Here is an 8,873-nt window from a genome sequence, read left to right on the forward strand (position 1 = left end):
CTCAATGGCCCTGAGAGGTATCCCTGGCCTGGGATGGGCTTTGGCTTGGGGTGTCCCGTGGTACTGGGGGATCCAAGAGCTTGGATGGGGTCCCTGGTGGTGCTGGGTGTATCCATGAGCTTGGGATGGGGTCCCTGATGGCACTTGGGGGCATCTATGGGCTTGGCAAGGGGTTCCTAGCGGCACTGGGGGTACACTGGGTTTTGGGGGGGTCCCTCAGTGTATCACAGCACCCATGGCTGGAGGTCCTTTGGTGCAGGAAGCACCCATGATGTGAGGCAGGGCAGTCCCCTGGGTGACACCAACCCAGGGGGTCACAGCAAGCACCCACAGTACCGCCCTCCCCACCCTGAGAGGGGCCCAGGCTTTAGCATATTAAATATTTAATTGGCAGCAAAGGCACCCACTGGGGTCATCAGGAGCAATTAAGCCCCCCCAACCTCCACAGCCTGCCCAGCCCCCCCAGCAGCACCATCCCCCACAGGATGGGGGCTCCCACCTTCCCCTCCCTGCTCTCAACCCCACCAGGGCACCCCAAAATGGGGTGGGGGAGAGAGCAGGGAGCCGGGGGGAGCAGAACCCCCCAGCCCTTCCCCAGCAGGGCCAGGGCACAGGCAGGGAGCCCCTGGGGGTGCAGGGAGACGCCCCTAGCACGGCCCCCCAATCATTGCAGGGGGGAGATCTTCAGCGGAATCATTATCCGTGATTCCATGGTCCGGATCAGCGGGACTGGGGAAGGAAAGGAGAGAGAGGTGAGGGCAGGGGGTCCCCAGCACGGGCAGGGGGTCCTCAAAGCAGGTGGGGGTCCCACTCACCAGTGTAATAGACGTTCTCATCCCAGCCCCTCTTCCTCCAGGCCGCATTCCTGGTCTCCTCCCGGGACTGCAGATCCCGGTAGGCTGTGGGGAGAGGACGGGGCTGGCACCCTGAGCCCCCAGCCCCAGGCCAGAAGTCCCCCAGGGTGACAGCCCTTACCCCAGAGGTGATGCACCACGTAGAGCTCCCCGATCTGGGAGAAGAAGCCCCCGACTGCCTCCTGGTTCTCCTGGCGGTACTTAATGGCCCGAGCCCTGCACAAAGCAGGGGACACATAGAGGGCCTGCCCCAGGGGTCCCTCCTTCTCCAGAGGGAACTTCTCCCACCTTGGATCCCTCCAGGCTGGGAAACCAGTGGCTTACCAGTTGTTGCCCCACTCGATCATGGTCCCTGGCTGGAAATGGGGGAGGCAAACCAGTCAGAATCCCCCTGCTCACCCAGCTTTGGGTCTCCTCATCCAGCAAGGAGAAATTTGGGGGGTTGGCCCCTAAAATCTGGGTTATACCAGCCTGAAGTCCCCCCCTGGGGCACAAGCTGATTCTCACCTTCAGCTTGTAGGTCCTCAGCTCGTAGATGTTCGGTCCCTTGCGTGGCTGGGGCTCATTCCAGAAGCTGAATTCCAGGAGCAGCTGATTCCTGCGGGACAGCAGCATCCGGCTCCTCTCCTTGCGGAAGTCCAGGTACTCCTGGGGACAGCCCCAGCCGGGTGTTTTGGGGTGGGGGCGATGCGGGCCGGGGGTGTTGGGCACAGGGGTCTCGCCCCCAACCCGGTGGTACCTTGTTCTGCCTGAGCTTGCTCATGCAGTCCATGAGCGCCGGGTACCCGCCCGAGAAGCGCCACAGGTGCACTGCACAGAGGGTTCTGGGGTGAGGAAGGGGAGCAGCAGCCCAAAATCCCACTAAAATCCCTGCCTTTGGCAGCGGGGGCACCAGGAGCTGCTGCCTGCCCTCACCTGCCTGGTCCTGCTCGCCATACCACGTGTTCCAGTTGCCCACCAGGTCACAGGGGTAGTCAGGGTCTGAGTGGAGCTTGGGCAGCACCTCTTCTCTGTGAGGGCACAGAGGGGGACAGTGGGGTGGGGGGCAGCACCCAAAACCCCTCCCAGTGCCCCTCTTTGCCCTCCCAGCGTTTGCCCAAACAGGATCTGGTGCAGCCTGGGGGATGCATCCATTTCACAGGGAGGGAAACTGAGGCACAGAACAGGGACACAAATCCACCTAGGAGCTCTGCACGAGCCCTCCTGCCCCCCTCAGTCCAGAACAGCACCCAACATCCCGCTGGGATGCTGGGAAGCCCCCTCAGTGTGCTCACGTCAGCTTGTTGTAGGCCTCCAGGCACTCCGGCTTCACATTGTGAACTGCAGGGACAGGAGAGAGGGGCTGGGAAGGGGGGAAGGAAGGGGAAGGATCTGGGAATGGGGGTCCCAATGGGTGAGGGGGTGGCACCCCATCCGTGCCTGCCTTCTCCCCAGCAGGAGCACTCACACTGGATCTTGTAGAGGTTGCTGGTCTCCTTCTTGGAGAGGAGGTTGGAATGTGCATCCTTGCGTGGATCCACCTTGTGCACGAAGAGGGAGCGGAACCAGCTGCCCTCAGCATCCCTGGAGTACCCCCTGCGGACAGCGGGGCAGGGGAGACACCAGGAATGATCGGCTGGATGGGGATCCAGAGGCCTCACTGCCAGTGCTGTGGGCAGCTGCCTCCGTTGTCCGGCTTCCAGGGAGTCCTGGAACCTCATTGGCTTCCACTCAGTCCATACTGGGAGCCCTGTCCCCATTCTGGGGTGAGCCTGTCCCCACTTCCAGTCTGTCCCTCTGAATTCAGAGGGGTTTTGGCTACGCTGCCCAACCCAGCAAGGACACTGGTGTGGGGGTGTGGGACAAAGGGGACAGCCCCCATGGGAGCCCCCTCAGCCCCAGTGGCCACTCCAGTGACAGTGACCCCCTCCATGGACAAGGGGACATGGGGCAATGGGGGCATCCCCCCACAGGATCCCCTTTACCCAGGGGCTGCTCCAGTGCTGGTGACCCTTCCACGGGCAAGGTGACAGGGGGACATGAGCAGCCCCCCAGGCTGTCCCCTGGGGTTCCCCAGCAGCCCCAGAAGTGGCTCCGGTGCCCCAGAGAAGGTCAGGTTCTCCCCAGGACAGTGGCGGGGGGAGGAACGGGGCCCCTCGGCCCCGGGTCCGAGCAGCGGCCAGACCTTTGTCCCCAGCGAGGCAACGACCGTGGGGCCACTCTGGGGGCGGCCCGCGGGGTCCGGGAGGGCCGCGGGGCCCGGGGAGGGCTCAGGGGGCTCAGGGGCCGGGGATGCGGGGTCCCCGCCCGGGGGGATGCGGGGAGCGGGGGGCTGGGGGGTCCGGAGGGGATGAGGGGTCCAGGGGGGTCCGGGTAGCGAGGGGAGGGTGTCACGACGCGGGGAGAGGCAGGGTCCGGAGCCCGGGGAGGATGCGGAGTCCAGGGGGAAGGATCAGGAAGCCCAGGGGAGCGGGGTGCGGGGGTCCCCTGCCCGGGCGATGCGGGGAGCGGGGGGGATGAGGGGGTAAGGGTGGGGATCAGGGGTCTCACAGGAGGGGATACCGATGTCACGGCCCGGGGGATGCGGAGTCCGGGGGGAATGCGGGGTCCGGGGGGAAATGGGAGGGCTCAGGAGAGCGGGGTGCGGGGGTCCCCGCCCGGGGGATGAGAACAGCGGGGGAGATCTGGGTCTCAGGGGCTCAGAGGTGGGGTCTCCGCCCGGGGGAACGCGGGGAGCAGGAGGGATGCGGGGTCCGGGGGAGCTGCAGGGTCCAGGGGGGAGGATGCGGGGTGCCGCGCCGGGGGAGATGCGGGGAGCGGGGCGTACGCAGAGTCCAGGGGAGGATGAGGGATCCGAGGATGCTGCGGGGGCTCTCAGGGCGGGGGTGGCGGGGGTTCCAGGGCTCCCCGCCCGGGGGTCCCCACTCACCGCGCGCCCCGCGGGGCCGCGCCCGCGCCCCCGCCCCGCAGCCGCCGCAGCGCCGCGCTCCCGACGCGCGCTCCCGCCGCCATCTTCCGCACCCGGGCGGGGCCGCGCGCGGCGCGTGCCCACCGGGCCCCGCCCTCTCGGCCCGGCCCCGCCCCCTCAGAAGCTGGCCTGCAGCAGGGTGATTCTGATTGGCCGCCCGGCCACACCTTCGCGAGGCCAGCCACGCCCACCCGCCCCCACCCGCCGCTGCCGCGACGCCTCATTGGATGCCGGCACGGGGGCGGTGCCCGCGGGCCCGGCGGGGCTCGGCAGCCAATCAGAAGAGGCGGTTGGAGAGGCCGGTGGCCGAATGGTCCCGATGTCTCGCTCCGGCGGGGGCTGCTGAGATGCTCCAAGGGGGCGGGGCTTCCTCGGGCTCCGCCCTGGGGAGGTGGGGTCAAAATGGGCGGGGGCCGCTCGATCGAAGGGGCGTGGCCAGGGCGTGGCCAGGTCTCACCTGCGGGCGCGGGCTCGGGGGGTCCCCGCGGCCCCCCCGGCGTGTCCCCGGCCCTGGGGGGACATCCCCGCACCGGGGGCTCCTCCTGGGCTGGGGGCACCTGAGGGGAGGCACAGGGAGAGCTGCTCCGGCCGAACCCGCGGCATTCCCAGAGCCGCTCCTGCACCAGACCCCCTCTGACCATAGCCCCCCTCTGCTCACAGCCCCCCTCTGCCCCATTGCCCCCTCTCCACCCCAGAGTCCCCCCACTAGGCCGATAGCCCCTCCTCTGCCCCACAGTTCCCCCTGCCCTATAGCCCCCCCCATTTTGCCCCATAACTCCCTCCCATCTCTCAGTCCCCCCGCTCTGCCCCATAACCCCTCTCACCACAGATCTGCACCACAATCACCCCAGCTCTTGCCCCCCTCATATTTCCCCCTATACAGCAGTAGTTCCAATTCTCCCCCCGCGCCCCCCCAGACCTCACCTCGCTGTGGGGCACTGCAGAGACTGAGGGGCAGCAAGGAGGGAGCACGGGTGGGTCCCTGAGCCCCTCACCTGGGGAATGCGTGGGCAATGGGGGCGAGGGAGGATCCACACCCCGGGGTTCCTGGAGCGTCTCCTGGGAGAGGGAGCTGGGAAGGGGGGAGAAAACACGAGTTAAAGGGTTAACTGCCCCCAAGACCCCACCAAACCCTCTGTGACCCCTGCCTCAGCTTCCTCAAACCCTCTCCGTCCCTCCCCAAACTCTCCAACCTCCTCCTGCCGCCTGGGATCCCCTAAACCCCTCGAAACCCAGGTCCTCTCTGTGCCCCCCCATGGACCTGGCCCCCCGGTGCCCCCTGTATCCCACTCACCCGGGCAGGGGCGATGCCCCCCAGTGTCCCCCGGTGCTCCCTGTACCCCACTCACCCGGGGAGGGGCGATGCCCCCCGGCGCAGGGCGCAGACCCACGCGTGCAGTTCCTCGGGGGTCTCAGCCCCCAGGCAGTACGTCCGCATCCCGGGATGTTCAGCCTGGGAATGGGGGATCCTTGGTAGATGGGGCTCAGGTGTCTGGTCCCGTCCCCCCCACCCAGGGCACCCCAGGATCCGGGGACCGGGGAGCCGGGGCTGACCGTGAAGAGGAACTGGGGGGCTCGGGGGGCGCGGTGGGCGGGGGGCAGGATGCGGATCTTGTAGCCGGGCAGGGGGAGGCCGCCCCGCACTTGCTGCTCGCTGCTGTCTGGGGGGCAGAGGAAGGTCCCAATGAGGGGCACCAGAGCCCCCATCTGCACCCCAAGATCTCCAGTACCATCGGGGCATGGCAGGGACCTCCTCTGAGTCCCCAAACCTCCTGGGGTCCCCCAGACCTTAGAACCCCACCAAGGACCTCTTCAAGCCCCCAGGAACCTTCATTGCCCCAGGGACCCCCAATCCTGCCAGAATCCCTGATCCATCCAGAGACACCAAATCCCCAGGAATTCCCAATGCTCCAGAGACCCCTCAATCCCCAGGAAATCCTGGACTCCCCCAGAGACCCCCGAATTTCCTGAAGATCCTTGACTCACTGGGATCCCTGACCACCCCAGGGACCTCCAACACCACAGGGACCCCCCAATCCCCCAGGATTCCTGGTCCTCTAAGGACTGCCAACACCCCAGGACCCCTGAGCCCCCTGGAATCCCCCAATGACCCAGGGGCACCCTGGGATCGCTGACTCCCCAGGGACGCCAGGTCACCCAAACCCCCGATCTCCACGCCCTCCAGATGTCTCCAGACCCCCCTGCTCCCCGATCCCCCCGATCCCCATGCCCTCCAGGTGTCTCCAGACCCCCCTGCCCCCCTGATCCCCCCGATCCCCATGCCCTCCAGGTGTCTCCAGACCCCCCTGCCCCACCTCACCCCGGTAGTAGTAGAGGCAGAGATCCACCAGTACAAACCAGCGGCGCTTCCAGAGCCGCAGTCCCGAGCTGTCCTGAGAAGTGGAGGGGGGGGGGGGACGGGGGCTGAACCCCCACAGCCCGTCCCCCCACGGGACCCTCTGCTGCCCCAGACCCCTCAATCCCTTCTGATCCCCCCAACCTCCTCACTGCCCAGGACTCCCTGCCATGCCAGACCCCCAAACCCCATTATCCCCCGAGGACCCTCTTCCATTCCAGACCCCATAACTGCCCCACAGTGCCTGGTCCCACCAAGTGTCTGATCTCCCCAAACCCCATCACTCTCCCTCCCCCAGCTCCCTCTGATTTCCCCCCCAAGCCCCATATCCCCATGACCCCCTGACACTCCGGACCCTCTCAACCCTGTACACACTCCCCAGCGCCCCAGGTCCCCCCAAACCCACACACCCCCCAGAATCCTGCACCTCAAACCCCACACAGCCCCTGAGCCCCTCCCCCCCCCGTGTCCCCCACCTCACCTGCTTGTGCAGCCAGCCCTGCATGGCGGGGGGGGTGCGGGGGTCCCTCCGCAGTGCCTGCTCCCCCTTTCCAAAGGCGTGGACCCTCGGCACGGGCCGGCAGGGCTGGGAGGGAGGGGGGTCACCCATGGTGGGGGCCAAGGAAGGGCCCCCAGGACCCCTACAGCCCCCCCAGGCCGCCAGGGTATCTGTCCCCAATTTATCTTTGTACCCCACAATGTCCCCCCAGCTGCCCAGAGCTCCCCCCTTGTGCCCCATAAGTCCCTATGGAGTATTGGGCTCCGCAGTACCCCCAAAGCTCTACATGCCCCCCTCGAGCTCCCTCGGGTGCCCAGGGTTCCCCAAACCCACCTCGGACCCCTACAACCCCCCGCGGTTCCCCAGTTTCCCCCTCATGTCCCCCACCCCCTTCGCCCACCTGGGAGCGGGGTCCAGCAGGGGCGGGGTCTCGGAGGGCGGAGTTGTCGCTTTCTGCCATGGGGGGTCCTGCGGGGGCAGAGGGGGGCCGGGGGGTCCCCGTCAATGTCCCCATTGTCCCCGCGGGGACAGAGGCCCCGTTCTTCCCGCTGCGGAGGCGGGGGCCGCTCCCGGACGCCTGGGTCCCCCCGGGGGTGTCGGGGGGGGCTTCTCGTCCCTTCCCCCTCCTGGTCCTGCCGGATTCAGGTCCACCCCGTCCCCGTGTGCTGGTCTCAGTTGCTGTCCCAGTAACCCTGAACTGGTCTCAGTTCCCACCCCAGTAACCCCGAACTGGTCCCAGTTCCTGTCTCGTTACTCGGTGCTGATTCCAGTTCCCGTCTTGTTATCTCCGTGAAGGTCCCGGTTTCCGTCCCAATATCCCTCAACCCCTCCGTCCTAATTCCCACCCCATAATCCCCGTACTGGTCCCAGTTCCCGTCCCAATAACCCTGAACCGATCGCGATCCCTTCCGTTATCCCCGTGCTGGACTCAGTTTCCGTCCCAGTAACTCTGAGCGGGTCCCAGTTTTTGTTTCGTTCCCCCGTGCTCGTCCCAGTTCCCAGCCCGTTATCCCACACCGACCCCGGGTCGCGGTCCCGTCCCCTTGCCCTGGGGACGGGTCCCAGCCGCGGTCCTGTCACCCCAGTGGCGGTCCCAGTCCCGTTACCGCAGCTGGTTCTGCTCCCAGCCCCGTCCCGTGTCCCGGTACTGGTGCCAGTCCCGTCCCGTCGCCCCGCGCTGGTCCCAGCCGCTAGTCCCAGTCCCGGTCCCAGTCCCAGTCCCAGTCCCGGTCCCAGTCCCAGTCCCAGTCCCAGTCCCAGTCCCAGTCCTGCCCCGTGTCCCCGCCCGCCCCGGGCGCTGGTCCCAGTCTCTGCCCCCACCCACGAGGTCCCCCCGGGGCCGCGTGGGTCCCCTCGCCCCGGTAACCACCGAGGGGGCCCGCACCCCGTGTCACCCAGGGGACCCCGTCCTGCGGGGACACCCACGGCGCTGGGGACACGAGTGACACGGGGCCACCCCACGGCAGCGGGGTGCCTCAAGGACCTCACGGAGCCGGAAACCCCGCACATCTCAGGGACCCCTGACACCCCAAGGACCCTTATACCCCACGGACTCTGCACACCCCCGGACACCCCCGGACACCCCCAGATCCCTGACACCCCACGGACTCCTGACACTTCACGGACCCCAGACATCCCGGGGTCCTCGGACTCCCCACAGACCCCGGACACTGCACTGACCCCGGGGATCCCGGACACGCCACTGAGCCGGACACCCCACTGACCCTCCACAGACCCCGGACCCGCCACGGACCGCCCCGACACGCCGGACATCCCCGGATCTCGGACACCCAGCGGACCCCCACACCTCGCGGGCCCCGGACACGCCAGGGGCTCCTGACACCCTCCCGTGTCGCCGTTTCCCCGTGTCCCCATGTCCCCGTGTCTCCGTGTCCTCCTGTACCCGTGTCCCCGTGTCCCCCTGTCCCCGTTTCCCCGTGTCCCCGTGTCCCCCACGCCGGGTCCTGGTGCCCGCCCCCTCTCACGCTCGCACCTGCAGCGCACTCCGCCCGCAGCCAGGGGGCGACACCGCCACGCCTCATCGCTTCCACACAGTGCTTAATGGCTCCGCCTCACCCCGCCCTTTTCATTGAGCGGCGTCCTCTCTACCCAATCACAGCTGCCTCTTCTCCCGCCTCTCCCTCACAGCCGTTTCTATTGGCTATAAGGGGCGGCTGGGGCGGGCACATGGCGCGGCGCGGCCAATGGCGCGTCGGG

General features: G+C 67.7%; 2 protein-coding genes across 3 annotated transcripts; both read right to left on the reverse strand.

Annotated features, from left to right (window-relative positions):
* Positions 1–398: 398 nt before the first annotated feature.
* On the reverse strand, positions 399–3,915 carry NIPSNAP1 (nipsnap homolog 1). Its single transcript, XM_063415809.1, has 10 exons — positions 3,763–3,915; positions 2,302–2,429; positions 2,129–2,174; positions 1,770–1,864; positions 1,594–1,664; positions 1,362–1,502; positions 1,179–1,210; positions 976–1,070; positions 816–899; positions 399–729 (listed from the first exon to the last, which is right to left on the reverse strand). Exons 1-10 carry the CDS (start codon positions 3,843–3,845, stop codon positions 665–667), a joined length of 840 nt encoding a protein of 279 aa, XP_063271879.1. The 5' UTR covers positions 3,846–3,915; the 3' UTR covers positions 399–664.
* Positions 3,916–3,918: 3 nt separating this feature from the next.
* On the reverse strand, positions 3,919–7,892 carry LOC134560152 (pleckstrin homology domain-containing family A member 4-like). Of its 2 annotated transcripts, XM_063415808.1 has the most exons (9): positions 7,763–7,892; positions 7,057–7,124; positions 6,639–6,743; positions 6,122–6,194; positions 5,356–5,462; positions 5,151–5,254; positions 4,726–4,873; positions 4,259–4,358; positions 3,919–4,184 (listed from the first exon to the last, which is right to left on the reverse strand). In XM_063415808.1, exons 2-9 carry the CDS (start codon positions 7,114–7,116, stop codon positions 3,919–3,921), a joined length of 963 nt encoding a protein of 320 aa, XP_063271878.1. In that variant the 5' UTR covers positions 7,117–7,124; positions 7,763–7,892. The 2 variants fall into 2 exon arrangements, with proteins under 2 accessions (XP_063271878.1, XP_063271877.1); XM_063415807.1 differs by lacking the exon at positions 7,763–7,892 and having other exon boundaries at positions 7,057–7,296.
* Positions 7,893–8,873: the final 981 nt, after the last annotated feature.

This window comes from Prinia subflava, chromosome 19 (assembly GCF_021018805.1).
Source record: "Prinia subflava isolate CZ2003 ecotype Zambia chromosome 19, Cam_Psub_1.2, whole genome shotgun sequence".
Taxonomy (NCBI): Eukaryota; Metazoa; Chordata; class Aves; order Passeriformes; family Cisticolidae; genus Prinia; species Prinia subflava.